The 15,994-nt window shown below is 45.5% G+C and overlaps 1 protein-coding gene across 2 annotated transcripts in view; it reads right to left on the bottom strand.

Moving 5' to 3' along the window:
- Positions 1 to 941: 941 nt before the first annotated feature.
- The window catches only part of GATA5 (GATA binding protein 5), a 47,568-nt gene continuing 32,515 nt past the window's right edge, over positions 942 to 15,994 (bottom strand). For both annotated transcript variants that reach the window (XM_035122892.2, XM_035122891.2), the window contains exons 3-7: positions 12,342 to 12,511; positions 6,013 to 6,138; positions 4,906 to 4,993; positions 3,349 to 3,473; positions 942 to 2,190 (exon numbers count right to left, since the gene is read on the bottom strand). In XM_035122892.2, coding sequence (XP_034978783.1) covers positions 2,035 to 2,190; positions 3,349 to 3,473; positions 4,906 to 4,993; positions 6,013 to 6,138; positions 12,342 to 12,511 — 665 coding nt within the window. In that variant the 3' untranslated portion in view covers positions 942 to 2,034. The remainder of the gene's footprint in view (positions 2,191 to 3,348; positions 3,474 to 4,905; positions 4,994 to 6,012; positions 6,139 to 12,341; positions 12,512 to 15,994) is intronic.

The raw sequence follows: 15,994 nt of genomic DNA on the forward strand, positions 1-15,994 counted from the left end.
ATAGAGCACTTCAACAGAAAGTTTGGGTCTCTCCAAATCTCCTTATATTGGTCCCCGAATAATCTTGGAAAATCCTCACTTGTTTACAGGAGCTGGTTGAGAAAGGAACCCAAGGTCATTGAACATAACACACTCTCACTGAATACTGGCAGATCCCAAACTTGAGGGGTCCTTCGAGTAAGAGGGATCTCCCAAGGCCTGCTAGTCTAACCCCCTGCTCAACCCAGCAAATCCAGGGATGGAGCATCTCCAAGATATGGCTGCCTAATCTTCACCTGAAGACCTCTAGAGTTGGAGAACCCACCAATCTCTAGGTTATGAGTTCCTTTGTTGAGCTGCTCTTACCACCCTAACGGACAACTAAAATTCCAACCTCCTCCTCTATGCCCATTAGATCTCATCCTGTCCTCAAGGATCACACAGAACAAGTCTTTGCCCTCTGCTGTGTGATAAGACAGTCAGGTATTTGTAGTGCTGTCAAGTCTCCTTGCCCCAGGCTTCTCGGTTTATGCTTGACTGGCCTTTGCGGGCAAGAGCAAAGCTGAGCTACAAAGGTTCAAATGCCTGTATTTGGAAAGTCAAAATTAAATTCCAAAACCATAATAATCACCATTGTCTATAGTAGTTAGTTCATAATGCAGAGTCCGGCTGGATCAGATCAAAGGCTCATCTTGTCCAGCTTTCTGAACCTACAAGGGCCAACCAGGTGACTATAGCATACCTGCCAAGTTCCTCTGTGAAAAATAAGGGACCTGACCGAAAGTAGCATACTGGAAGTAGCGCAGCAGCCATTTTGGAACTGGGCGGAGCAGCATCAAAAGTCGCTTCTGAGCATGCTCCGTCCAGTTCCAAAATGGCCGCTGCGCCAGAATAAACTGGGGAAAAACAAAAAAAAACATTTTTTTTGGCTGGGGACAGCTGGAAAAACGGGGGTTTCCCGGGGAAAACGGGAGACTTGGCAGCTATGGACTATAGGAAGACCCCTATGATGTGGAACATCAGTGTGAACTCTGGCTCATGTTCCCCAGTGACTGGCATTCAGAGGCATACTAACTCAGATTCATTCACTTTCTTACATTTGTACCCTACCTTTCTCCAGCCAGGGAGTCCAGGGTGGTGGGCATGGGGTTCCAGGCCCTGATCAGACCCAGACCTGCTGAACCTCAGCAAGATGGTGACCTCATGTGCCTTCAGACCATACCCTGGGTGTATAATATGACAAGTAGGCAATGAAAGTCTTAATCCACAATGTGGCAGCTAGACTGATGGCTGGGAGTGGCCTCACCTCTGCTACAGTGTGATGGGCTGTTGTGTTGAGAAACGTTCTTCAACAGAATGCTTGGAAGAGCAGTTCAAGAGAATTTCTCTGTGTGATTTATTTTTTCAAAATGGTGATAAATTAGACACTCCAGAAAGGTAACACACTATCAGAATTATTTTCTTTTTAATATAAAACAGCAAATGTTTTAAAACAGGTTTATTTTCCTCTCCTTCCTCTCCCCTTCGCCTTGCCCACACCAGTAAACATTAGGAAGGCAAGGCTGTTTACATTTTAATAAAATTAAGTTACTTGGTGCCACTTTCTATTATAGTCTTTATTGGGAAGTGGAGTAAAATTGCACACAGGGGAGTCATAAAAAGAGGGGGGTTGAAATCACTGTGAACAAAAGTATAGATTCTGAGATTCATTTCTTTAAAATGGATCATGGGGAAGATAGATATCTCCTCCTCCGAACAGAGGTCTGGGTTTCTTCCCGCTTTCGATTGGTGCTGGTAAAATTTGAAAACTTTTAGAGAGCAGAAGAGACCCATAGAGTCAGATGTGTCAAAAGGTAGGCAATTGGCCATATTCAGTTCGAATGGTGCATCTTCCAAGGAAAAAGGAGCCAGCGTTTAGAAACACAGGCCCACATGGATTACCCAAAGTACTAAGGTAGGAAGGTCCTCTTTTTTTGCCTGCTATCCACTGACATCATGGGAACAACAGGTTCATCTGCTGCCTGATTTCAGTTTTTAAAATGGAAGACCAGTTTCCTAGGCCAGTGCCAGGGCGCACCAAGAGTCTTGGCGAAGAGAAACGCTGAGTCCTGACTGCTGGGTCATGGTGGCCGCAGAGAAGGCGTAGTCCTCTGGCTCGTACTTGAACTGGGTGTGGCTGTCAGCCAGCGCATCTTCAGATTGGCCTGGACCCTACGAGGATTTGCAAGAAAGAAATGAATGGGCTTGCTGTCCCCATTACAGGTGAAATTTCTATTGCATTGATTGCTTTAACCCCTGCCGTACAGACTAATATGTTTAACACGGGTCAGTCTTCCAGTCTTCCTGATCTCTGCAGCTCCTGGCTGTATACACAAAGAATGGGAAACCTGTACCCCTCCAGATATCGTTGGACTACAGCTCCCATCATCCTTGAGCAGTGGCCATTGTTGGCTTGGGCTGATGGGAATTGGAGTCCAACAACATCCAGAGAGCCACAGGTTCCCCATCCCCAACACACACCCTTCTTTATGCCACCCTGCTTCTAGTTTCCCTTTCAGTGTTTCTCAAACTTGGGTCCCCAGCATACCTGCCAAGTTGCTGTCAGAGAAATAAGGGACCGGGCCGAAAATAGCAGACCGGAAGTAGCGCTGCCACCATTTTGGAACTGGGCAGAGCATGCTCAGAAGTGACTTTTGATGCTGCTTTGCCCAGTTCCAAAATGGCCGTCGCGCCAGAAGTCGCAATGCAGCCATTTTGGAACTGGGCAGAGCAGCATCAAAAGTCGCTTCTGAGCATGCTCCGCCCAGTTCCAAAATGGCCGCCGCACCAGAATAAACTGGGGGAAAACAAAAAAAATCCATTTTTTTCAGCTAGGAACAGCTGGAAAAACGGGGATTTCCCAGGGAAAACGGGAGACTTGGCAGCTATGGTCCCCGGCTGTGGTTGGACTACAACTCCCACCATCCCTAGCTAGCAGGATGAGTAGTCAGGGATGATGGGAGTTGTAGTTCAACAGCTAGGGAGAAACACTAAACTCTTCTATTCCTTCTTCAGGTCTCCCGTTCATTCTTCTGCAGGACTCATCTCCATTCCCATAATTCCTTTGGTCTACTGCCAACTATGTCTCCCCCTTTCATAGACCTCCGTTTTTAATACGGGCCTTTATTTCTGCTCCGGCCTGCCATACTCTAAGACAATGCCTGATTTCTAACTGGCCCAGGAGGCTTTGAAATTACGGCAGCTTGGCCAATCACTGCTAGAGGAGTCCATCATTATCATCTCTACCAGCAGCACAAAATCCACGAGCATGCTACATATCATATCTTATCATTTGTCAAGATGTTCTGCAGTTCACCATCATCCATTTACCTGGGAAGCTGCCACGATCGACTGCCCTGGATATTGCGATGTTACAGAGGGTTCCGTTTTTAAAGTGACGGTGCTTTCAGAATTTGTGATGGAGGAAGGGGAATTGGTGGTTGAATTGGTGGACCCTGCAAGATAAAACGGTTTAAAGAATTCATACGTTAATGGAAGTGTGAAGCAGAAGCAGATTGCATTATTACTGCTAGTTATAAGCCATATGATTTATTCATATTTCCATCTCCTTCAAACTTCTGACATCTGTGCAAGGCCTCTGAGACCAAACAATTGCTTCTTTCTCAGGGGCGAGGAACTGTAAGGTCCAGGGCTGAATGTGGCCCATGAGGGCTATCTATTTGGCCCTTGGGACCCTCCCTAGACCCTACCCCACCCCATACTTCTCACTGGCTCGCCTCTGGGTGTTGCTTGAGAACTTTTGCCCAGCTGCCATGTTTTCTGGAACTGTGATAATGGCTCTTGCTTTGGGGATGAAGGATGAAGAGGGAGGGAGGGAGGGGAATCTATTACTTCTTTATTGCTAGAATCTAGCCTACTGTACAAAGGCAGCAATCACATCCAGTGCTTTCCCTGCTTTTGCCTCTGTGGCCCCAGCCATGACTGCATGTGGCCCCCAGAAAGTTCCTGCAATGGAATGCAGCCCTCAGATTGGAAAAGGTTCCCTCCCTGTTGTTTTATCCCATTACTAATAGCAAACTCAACCCACTGAGTGTCAATCCTTTTGCAGCCAAAACAATACTGTCCACACACAAGAGGAGCAGTCTTAAGGGAACCCCAAGGCTTGCACAAATAGAAAATACTTTAGAAAAATATCTTAATGGGGACGACAACCCCAAATAGCCAAACAAGGACTAAGCGTTTTAATTTTATCATTTATAATTTAATCTTAATTTTTATAATTGTCATCCTTCAAGCTCACCCTTTGCCCTTGCTTTAACCCTTATCCTTTGTTATCACAGAGGGTCTAACTAGTTGGCCAGCAGAATCATATGAAATAATTCTTTCTGGGTTGCATCTCCTTCAGACTGTGGGTTTGGCTAGGGTTGGATGTGTGTGTGTGTGAAGGTTAAACACAGAGAGAAACCTTGGCTGAACTGTAGATCACACACACAGAGAAAGATGAACTCTCTGTGTGAACACATGGGGTGGATCTACACACAGGGAGGGGGACGCTATAAATAAGTCAGAAATTAAATCGTTTTAAGAAAAAACAATGCTATGAAAAATTACAAATAATTTTGTTTGCTCTCCAGCACCACCTGGTGTTGCATCTTTACAATGCATTCAAAACACTATTTTTTTATTTTGTTTTTTTTACTAATGTAGCTGACTCCATAGTGTGTGTGTGTGAACTGTGTGAGCACTTTGTGAATTCTGCTTCACAATGGTAGAAAGAGTCAACATCGAAGGATCAAATCATGCAGATACTGCCTTCCTTTCCTTAATTCTGCAGTGTAGAAGGTTGGATTGTAAGCTCTTTGGAGCAGAACATCCATGCATGCACTGGGGCGGCATTTATTTTATATTTACTATTATTATTGATACCTGTTGAGGATTTTCCTTTGGTGATATTTTTAGGTTTCCTCTTCCTTGTCTGGATGCTTTCTTTTTTCATTGCCAGAGGTCTGGGTACCTTGACATCAAAAAGAGGAAGAATCGTCAGTACCAGCTTGCCTTTCTGCAGAGCACTCCAGTATTCACTTTATAGTCATTGTATCTGTGCAATGCACATGGTGTCCTTGTCCTTCAAAGGGGTTCATTTTTCTCATTGGCAGTCCTTGGGCTAGTAAATGCATGAGGCAGAGTATTTGGAGAACCTTACGACAGACAGGCACGCACGCACACCCACCCATATTTCCTCCAGTTTCCTTCCTACGCTACTGATTAGGAGAAATAGCTGTGGCTGAAGAGTACAGTATTTTTACTTCTTGAACAAGGATAGTCTTCTGTCTCTGGGACAGGTGAAACCTAGGTCCGCATTTTTGAAAGACGCAAAGCACACTGGCACAGGTTCTGGCCTGGCGGGAGATTCCACTTCTGAACTCAAATCAAAATGCTGTCCTTGGTGCAAAAAGCCTTGGTCAGCTTTGGACCCTGATTCCTTATAGACTGCCTTACCTCATAAGTACTGACCCAGACACCCAGAATAGTTGTCTGAAAGCTTTTCTCTCAGTGCCCTCTCCAAGAAACTTTTAGAGGAGAGCAATGAGAGAACAGGCCCTTTCAGTGGTAGCCCCTCAGCTGCAAAACTGAGGCAAATACTTGTTTCTTTCTCAAGTATTTGGGAACTGATGGAGACCACTATATTGTGCTGCCTTGTCCATCCTGTTGTTGGGTAGAAGGGTTTTTGTGACTGATTCTTTTGTGAATTGACTTTTAGAGTCGTTGTTTTTAAAAACATACAGGCCACTCTCAATTTGTGTGCGTTTGATGCATGCATGTGCCATGTTCGGCACCGGAAGGAGGCGGGCTTAATGCGCTCTGCCAATGCATGTGGTGACCTGGAACGTAACTCCGGCGTAAACTGAGGTGTGCGTGCCTGTATTTATTTCTGTATAATGTACTTGTTTCTGCATTTATTATTTCTTTGGGGCTTTGTGTTTGAAGAGACACATGCATAGAATACAAGGCTATTGAAAACAAGCTCCTTACCCCATGCAGTTTCATGTATAATCCACATGCGTTGCAGACGGGCTCCCCTTCTGCATTCCGTCTCCAGAGCGTAGTGTTGGTCGTATGGCAGTTAGTGCAGCAGAGACCGGCACGTCTAGAGGAGGACTGAAAAGGAAGATAGATAGATCTGTATGTAGGGTGGTGCTGAAGTGATGCATCACACAGGAAATGATCAAATCGGATCAAATCAGAGATAAAGCCCATTTCCTAGAAGATGAGGGGTTGATGTGACATCAAATATAAACATATCTAATTGCCTTTTAAAGCTATCCAGGATGGTAGTCACCACTACATCTTGGGGGAATGAATTCCATAGCTTATAGCAGGCACCCCCAAACTTCGGCCCTCCAGATGTTTTGGACTACAATTCCCATCTTCCCCCGACCACTGGTACTGTTAGCTAGGGATCATGGGAATTGTAGGCCAAAACATCTGGAGGGCCACAGTTTGGGGATGCCTGGCTTACAGCTATGTAAGGGGTAGAGAAGGTAATAACTGCACATCTGTTTGTTTTGCTATTAAAAACTTGGTCCCCACAAATGATGAATTAAGTGATGGGGAGCAGGAATCAGAACAAGATGTATTGCAAAGACTACAGTGGTGACCAGCATTTCAGGAAGATATAGGGCAGGGGTTCCCAAACTAAGGCCCGGGGCCGGATGCGGCCCAATTGCCTTCTAAATCCGGCCCGCGGATGGTCTGGGAATCAGCATGTTTTTACATGAGTGGAATGTGTCCTTTTATGTAAAATGCATCTCTGGGTTATTTGTGGGGCATAGGAATTCGGTCAATTTTTTTTTTCAAACTATAGCCCGACACCCCACAAGGTCTGAGGGACAGTGGACCGGCCCCCTGCTGAAAAAGTTTGCTGCCCCCTGACATACGTAGGGGGTGACACATTTTAGCATTCTGGTTGTGAACTTCCTGAACCCACACTTTTGTTCCCCATTTCTAGGCACAGGTTTGGGCTTTCCAGGTCCAGGCCTGAGGGTTGTTGTTTTTTTTTTTTTTTGTCCTGCTGCTTTATACAGTGGTACCTCGGTTTATGAACACAATTGGTTCCAGAAGTCTGTTCATAAACTGAAGCGTTCATAAACTGAAGCGAACTTTCCCATTGAAAGTAATGGAAAGTGGATTAATCCGTTCCAGACGGTCCGCGGAGTAACCATTCATAAACTGAAGCGAACTTTTCCATTGAAAGTAATGGAAAGTGGATTAATCCGTTCCAGACAGGTCCGCGAAGTACTTAAACTGAAGCGTTCATAAACTGAAACATGGGTGTAATTGGTTCCGGAAGTCTGTTCATAAACTGAAGCGTTCATAAACTGAAGCGAACTTTCCCATTAAAAGTAATGGAAAGTGAATTAATCCGTTCCAGATGGGTCCGCGGCGTTCATAAACCGAAAATTCATAAACCGAGGTGTTCATAAACCGAGGTTCCACTGTATAATAATATATAGCATGAGGTCATCCCTCCTCCTCTTCCAGGTCACGTTCAACAGCAACTACAGCAAAAATGGCCAACGCTACAGACCTCAACAAAATTATTGGTTAAACACTGTGTTCACGATAATGAAAAAAAGTGCCAACAGATCACAGTATTGTTAATTAAAGTAAAATCAACCAGGACTGTAAGGATTGTTGTGATACTGTTTGATCAAACAGTGGCATGGCTTTCCCCCAAAAAACATCCTTAAGCAATGTCCTTTCTTAAGGGTCTCCTATCAGCTATCAGCCCCCTTATCAAACCACAGTTCCTAGGAATTTTTTGGGGGAAGCCATGACTGTTTAAAGACATATAAGAGTGATTGAAACATATGGTGTGACTGTGACCATAGCAGATGAGCCCTGTAGGTAGGAAAAGGACTACTCTTCCAGAAGAGGAACCATCAGTTTACAAATTCTCTCCAGCATTTAATATTAGTAGTAAAAGACTAAGGTCTATTTTGGTTGTCAGGGAGGGAGGGAGGGAGGGAGACACGCCACATTTGTTGCAAAAGTTCCAGCATTATTCTTACTGTGTTTTTTTTAAAAAAGAGAAAGTGAATTCCTCCCCCCTCCTCCTATCCCACTCTGCCTTTGCAGAGCTTTGACCTTGGCTAGGAAGTTGTTGACTTCAACATTGCGCCCCAATGTGTTTGTTTATACAAAACCAGACCGAGCCCTTAAAACAGAAAGTCCACCCCAGACTGCGTTCGGCAGCCAAATGCAGCTGATAAGCTTTTGGTATCGTGGACTTTGTAATGTGTTTCATTCAAAGCACGCAGGAAAGGCTCGTATGCAGCTTCAGCTACAAAGCCAGAGAACTGAACCAAGATGGAGAGTCTCACCCAGAGTCACTGTGGCTCAAACAACACATGATACTCAGCTGAACAATTATTTTCTCCAATTCTTTATGAGGTTGACTCTACACACAAGGGTTTGTGTGAAAGGCAGCTCCACTGTTTTGTACTCTGGTGTACACTCGTTGAATGTTACATGTGAATAAACGCGCCAGTGTGCAGCTCAGTGATTTGTCTGCACAAATTGTACATCTGTTGATCATACTGTGTGAGCACCCAAGGAACAGCCATGGGTCCATGCACCACTTTGGGCAAAAGATGCCTGCATTGCAGGGGGTTGGACTAGATGATCCTCATGGTCCCTTCCTATGATTCTGAGGGGAAGAGATGGACAACTCTCCCCTCTCTGGCTAATCTTCTCAAGGCACTTTAGTTCTTAGTCAAACTCTGGTTCCAGATGCAATATTAACCAGCAATATTAGGAAAGAGCTTATCTTCATGTCCAACTACTCTATTCCGAAGTTAAAAATGGGAAGCGTAATGCTGGTGGGTCAACAAAAGAGGTTCAAAGACTCTCTCAAGGCAACTCTTAAAAAATGTAGTATAAACACCAACAACTGGGAAACACTGGCCTGCGAGCGCTCCAATTGGAGAACAGCCTCTACCAAAGGTGCCATGGGCTTTGAAGACACTCAAACTCAGGATGAAAGGGAGAAACATGCTAAGAGGAAGGCACGCTTGGCAAACCCTCACCATGATCAACTCCTGCCCAGAAACCTATGTCCCCACTGTGGAAGGACGTGTGGATCCAGAATTGGCCTCCACAGTTACTTACGGACTCACTGATTGGAAGAAGAAGAAGAAGAAGAAGAAGAAGAAGAAGAAGAAGAAGAAGAAGAAGAAGAAGAAGAAGAAGAAGAAGAAGAAGAAGAAGAAGAAGAAGAAGAAACAGCAAAACTAGGAAAGGGCTTATCTTCATGCACCATTGTGATTAGAATTGGACACTTTGCCCAGAATCTCCCCCTTTCTAACTTTGATTAAGGCAGATTCCAGGTGCACACTGACCAGCTGCCATCATGTATTTTTCTCTCCCTTTCCAATACTATGTTTAGGGCTTGAATAGTTTTAATCCGGCAAAGACAGATGAAGGTCATGGGAAATACCTTTGGAATCCCAAGGACAAGTCAACATTTCTGCTGCCAGGGATGTAAGATATATTCTCTAAACAACTGAAGGGGGAGGGAAGAATGTTATACTTTAAAGCTCGTTGAGTAACAGTGGAAGGGAAAGACGCATTGGGTTGTATCCAATGCTATTCCTGCTCAGAGTAGACCCATTGAAATTGATGAACGTGACTAACTCAGGGTCATTACTTTCAGTGGGTCTACTCCGAGTTAGCTGGAGTCCAGCCACAGAGTATAAAATTAGATGAAGTGTGAACTTGCTAAATGTAAACACAGGCAGTCTTGACTCCAACCATGAGGCGCCAGAGTTTCGCAGACTGAATCTGGGGAATGGCTGTGCATTTTGAAAGCTTGGGCTTCCTTTATGAAACCTAAAATCGAAACCCCAAACCTGAAAAGCAGGCAAAAAGAGAGAGAGCAGGGTATGCCTGGGGATTTGGGGGAAGAGAATAACAGTCACAATGGTTTTAAAGCCTGCATTTGGATGTATTCAAAATTAAATTGCAAGCAGATAAAGTCACATATTAGGGTGGCGCTGTGGGTTAAACCACTGAGCCTAGGGCTTGCTGATCAGAAGGTCAGCGGCTCGAATCCCTTTGACGGGGTGAGCTCCGTTGCTCGGTCCCAGCTCCTGCCAACCTAGCAGTTCGAAAGCACGTCAAAATTCAAGTAGATAAATAGGAACCGCTACAGCGGGAAGGTAAATGGTGTTTCTGTGTGCTGCTCTGGTTCGCCAGAAGCGGCTTTGTCATGCTGGCCACATGACCTGGAAGCTATACGCCGGCTCCCTCGGCCAATAATGCGAGATGAGCGCGCAACCCCAGAGTCGGTCACGACTGGACCTAATGGTCAGGGGTCCCTTTAAAGTCACATATATATTAAGAACATTTTGCAAAAGGTTCCATAAAAGTTCCTACACTGAATGCACACTTTCTTGCTGAAGAGAGTCTGACCCTGTAGGCATCCTGAGATGTGTCTCAGTGGCAGAATGCAAAGATCAGGCAGAGGAATGGGGAATAAGGATGATCTCATCTGCACATTGGCTCCAGGTTGCTTAAGACTTTGTATATCACCCACCTCCAAGATACAGGCACCACCCAGCCACAATGCTTCCAGATTCTCTGGATGTAAACTAAAGCTTATTAAACTGGATTAGACAGATTCCTGGTGGATAAGGCTACTCACCAGGATGGCTCTGTGCCTTCAGTACAGGCGGCAGTAAGCCTCTGAATACCAGTTGTTGGAAATCACAAGTGTGGAGAGGAGTCTTGCACCCGGGGGTCTTGCTTGTGGGCTTCCCATAGGCACCTCGTTGGTTGCTATGAGAACGGAATGTTGGACTAAATGGGCCTTGGGCCTGATCCGGGGGGGTTCTGGCAGGCACCTTTCCTTGTGCAGGAGGAGAGAGCAGCCCCAAGGTCTCTAGAGCATTGGCATCCACTCAGTTTGCAAAGAGCTTCAGAATATAAGCAGTCGCCTGCTGGATCAGACCCATGGTGTGTGTGGGGGTAGGACACACACACAGAGGGGGGGGGAGACCAGCACCCTATTTTAACTAGTATCATGCCAGATACTTCCAGGAAGCCCATTAACCAGAACAGGAAGGCACAGCAACTGGTATGTAGATGTTACTGACTCTGAAAATGGAGGTTCTAATCTGCCTATTAGGTTAGAAGCAAAAGAGGGAAGCAAGGGCTCTGTGGAAATCAGTCTGCTCACTCAAAATTATAACACTATGCATTCCAGACCACAGTATTATAGCTCAGTTGGTAGAACATGAGACTTTTAGTCTCAGGGTTGTAGGTTCAAGCCCCCCATTGGGCAAAAGATTCCTGCATTGGACTAGATGACCCCCGTGATCTCTTCCAAGTCTACAATTTCTATGATTCTATGACAGGGGTCCCCAAACTAAGGCCCGGGGGCCGGATGCGACCCAATCACCTTCTAAATCCAGCCCGCGGACAGTCTGGGAATCAGCATGTTTTTACATGAGTAGAATGTGTCCTTTTATTTAAAATGCATTTCTGGGTTATTTGTGGGGCCTGCCTGGTGTTTTTACATGAGTAGAATGTGTCCTTTATTTAAAATGCATCTCTGGGTTATTTGTGGGGCATAGGAATTCGTTCTTTTTTTTTTTCAAAATATAGTCCGCCCCCCCCCCAAGGTCTGAGGGACAGTGGACTGGCCCCCTGCTGAAAAAGTTTGCTGACCCCTGTTCTATGATTTATTCATTTCTACATCGAAAATCTCTCCCTCCCTCTTTCCTCCCATGCAATGTGCAGAGCCTCAACTAAACAATGTAAGGAATAAAATCCAATGGAAATACAGAAATGGGTTGGGTCATCTGACAAGAAGCTGGTAAAAACTGTAAATCGTTTTCATAAGGCGGCTTGCTGAAATAATCAAAAATTAAGTTGGCTTGTGAAGCTGACTGCAGACGATGCCAACTTGATTTCACTGGAAAGAGAATTCCATACCCCTGGTACATCTGCAAGCAGAGAGAATGTGGATTTCAGACCCAAATGTGGCCCCAAGGCATTTCAATCTGAAACCGTAGAAATCTGCCCAGATCTCATACCTTTTCCAGGCCCATGACCAGATCTCTGGCTCACCTGGATGGAAAGTGGCATGTGTCTGGCCACACCCACCATAGGTATGTGGCCCCTGAAAGGTTGCTCATGACTGAGTGTGGCCCCTGGCCTGAAAAATGTCCCCTCCCCTGACACCTAAGACCCCCAGAAGCAGTAAACACAAAAGGCAATCCAATATTAAAGACCAGGCAAGGTGGAAGTGGAGAATCCTTTAGTAAAACAGAAGCCAACTGAGGGTTATTCAGACTTACCAGCCTTTTCTGGGGCTTGATGAGAGGCCGGTTAATGCCATTCATTTTGTGATATAGACCACAGGCGTTGCACAGGTAATGCCCTGTCCCATCTTTCCTCCAAAGGGGAGTGGACATCGCTCCACAGTTAACACATTCTCTGCCATCCCCGGGGAATTCCTCCAAGAACTCTGAAAGTGAAATGAAAGGCGAGACACATTTCGTTAGGCATTCAAGTGGGGACTCGGTCCCTTCATAGCATCGAGACAAGAGACACCGTAGCACATCTCAGAAATGGTAAATCTCCTAACTTGAAGTCATGGAATGGGAATGATGGCATCAGAAAGCCCACAGGCTAGGTTTTGAAGCTCCTTACAGAGGCTCCCTCCAGACATCCTTTCCATTGCATTCATGACAATTTGTGCTCATGATGGGGCAGGACAGTCACAAGAGATCCCACTGTCAATACTGCTTGTACCTTCAATTTGGGGTGCGGTTGCCTCATTGCTTCACATCTAATTGGTGCATATCCCCTTAACTTCCTGCTGAAATCCCACAGGATCCATACCACAAATATTCTGGTTTATTTTTGTCCCGCTTTTGGTACGCCATAGCCTCTTGGGGCAGCAGTAAATGGTGGATTGGGGAACTAGGCAGAGGGCCTTCTCACTAGTGGCCCCCACCCTGTGGAACACCATCCCATCAGATGTCAAGGAAATAAACAACTACAGTGGTACCTCGGGTTACAGGCGCTTCAGGTTACAGACTCCACTAACCCAGAAATAGTACCTCCGGTTAAGAACTTTGCTTCAGGATGAGAACAGAAATCGTGCGGTGGCGGCAGTGGGAGGCCCCATTAGCTAAAGTGGTACCTCGGGTTAAGAACAGTTTCAGGTTAAGAACGGACCTCCAGAATGAATTAAGTTCTTAACCTAAGGTACCACTGTACCTGACTTTTAGAAGACTTCTGAAGGCAGCCCTGTTTAGGGAGGTTTTTAATGCTTGATGTTTTGTGGTGCTTTTAATTCTGTTGGGAGCCACCCAGAATAGCTAGGGAAACCCAGACAGATGGGCTGGGTATAAATAATAAATTTATTTTTATTATCATCATCATCATCATCATCATCATCATCGCAACTGATGAACAGGAACAAATCCACCACTAACATCCTTTTATCATGTCAATAATGTTACAGGATGAACCTGCCCCCCCCCCACTTTCCCCCAGAGAAATCCATTGCATTCCCTGGGAGTGACAGAAGGGCAAAGAATTTCAAGGAAGGATGAACCTCGTAGAGGACATTCCTTCCTGCTCTCCTCAAACACAGCTTCGGGGTTATTGTGTGCACAAACATCTGTGAGTCGGGTATAACATTGGACTAAGGGCAAGAAGCTCAATCAGTGTGACCAAGAGACAAGAAAATGACCACAATGTGTATACAGTACTGTATATTTAACACAAGGGACTGGGCTTGGGCCCTGAAAGAGAGAACCAGCCTGGATGGGTTGTGTCTTAGGTGAGAGCCAAGAGGTTGAGAGATAATAATAATAATAATAATAATAATAATAATAATAATAATAACTTTTATTTATACCCCGCCCTCCCCAGTCAAAACTAGGCTCAGGGCGGCTCACACCAATAAAATTACAATTAAACATAAAAAGCAATTGATTAAAATACAGATTAAAATACAGTATTAAAATTTATCCATTCTTAAGGAAATCAGCCCTGAGTGCTCCCTGGAAGGACAGATCGTGAAGCTGAGGCTCCAATACTTTGGCCACCTCATGAGAAGAGAAGACTCCCTGGAAAAGACCCTGATGTTGGGAAAGATTGAGGGCACTAGGAGAAAGGGACGACAGAGGACGAGATGGTTGGACAGTGTTCTCGAAGCTACGAACATGAGTTTGACCAAACTGCGGGAGGCAGTGCAAGACAGGAGTGCCTGGCGTGCTATGGTCCATGGGGTCACGAAGAGTCGGACACGACTAAACGACTAAACAACAACAATTAAAATTTAAAATGCAGCCTGATTTAAAGTAGTCTATAAATCCAAGCCATGAGGGAGGAAAACACAGGGGTCAGACTAAGTCCAACCCAAAGGCCAGGCGGAACAGCTCTGACTTGCAGGCCCTGCGGAAAGATGACAAATCCCACAGGGCCCTGGTCTCCTGTGAAAGAGCGTTCCACCAAGTTGGGGCCAATACTGAAAAGGCCCTGGCCCTAGTTGAGGCCAATCTAGCCACCTTATGGCTCGGGATCTCCAGAATATTGTTGTTTGTGGACCTTAAGGTCCTCCACGGGGCATACCATCTTGAAAACAGAGGTGAGTTGGAAGGAAAAAGAGGGCATGAGGTACCACCAGTACTCAGTTACAGTATTGCTATCAGTATATAGAACTTTAGCTGAAATTCCTGCATTGCTTTCCTGGATTAGATGACCCTTTGTGTCCCTGACAACTCTACAAGTCTATGATATGAGAAGTGAACACTTAAAACCAATAGTTTCCACTTTGTATTATTGGAGAAGGTAAAAAAAGGTAAAGGACCCCTGGGCGGTTAAGTCCAGTCAAAGGCAACCATGGGGTTGAGGTGCTCATCTCGCTTTTCAGACCGAGGGAGCCGACATTTGTCCACAGACAGCTTTCCAGGTCATGTGGCCAATGTGACTAAACCACTTAGCCAAAGCACATGGAAACACAGTTTACCTTGCCACCTCAGAGGTACCTATTTATCTACTCGCACTGCTATGCTTTTGAAGTGCTAGGTTGGCAGAACCTGGGACAGAGCAACGGGAGCTCACCCATTTGTGCAGCTTCGAACCACCGACCTTCCGATCGGCAAGCCCAAGAGGCTCAGTGGAGACCACAGCGCCACCCGCATCCATATTGTATCATTGGTATCTTCTTCCAGATTGCATTTTATCCCTGCAATCTGCAACGTGCTGTACAGTCATACCTAGGTTTGCAACCGCAATTCGTTCCAGGGAGCCGGTTGCTCCCCGAGTTCATTGTAAACCGAGGGGTTCTTCTGTGCATGCACGAAGTGCCGATAGAGCGCTTCTGTGCATGTGCGTGCTGCGCAGAAGGCTTCTGCGCATCCGCGCACCATGGAACCCGGATGTAAACACTTCCGGGTCCGCGGCGGTCGCAAACCGATCGGTCGCAAATGGAGGCGGTCGCAAACCGAGGTATGACTGTATTATTTTGGGGTTATGAGTGCAGCTGTGTGTACTGTTGTAGTTTTAACTGTGTTTTTACATGCCTTCCTATGAGAGACAGGATAGAAATACAAACAAAATAGATTGTTAGGATTTCACTGATGTTCATGAAGCTGAGGTGTATTTTGCCCGAGGGGTTTAGGATCAGAGAATTAAAAGGATCAAATTTCCAATACTTGTCTCTTTCTTATGTTTTTAAGAGGCAGCCATGTCTCTCCTGAACTAGACAAGTAGAAAAATGATCTACATCCCCTCCAGTCAGTCCACACACCCCTTTTCAGTTCATTTCTTGTATTCTTTAATTAGTAATAAATGTATTGTCAATGAAGCGGCCATAACTAATAGCCACTGACATCCGAGGAGACTCGGAGGAGTGTATGGCTTCCATTTGCCCCCAGAAAAAATCCTTGCTTTGTGCTGTTTGAATGGGCGAGATGAAGTGCGACCCAGCTTG

Source organism: Zootoca vivipara, chromosome 7 (genome assembly GCF_963506605.1).
Source record: "Zootoca vivipara chromosome 7, rZooViv1.1, whole genome shotgun sequence".
In the NCBI taxonomy this organism is placed as follows: domain Eukaryota; kingdom Metazoa; phylum Chordata; class Lepidosauria; order Squamata; family Lacertidae; genus Zootoca; species Zootoca vivipara.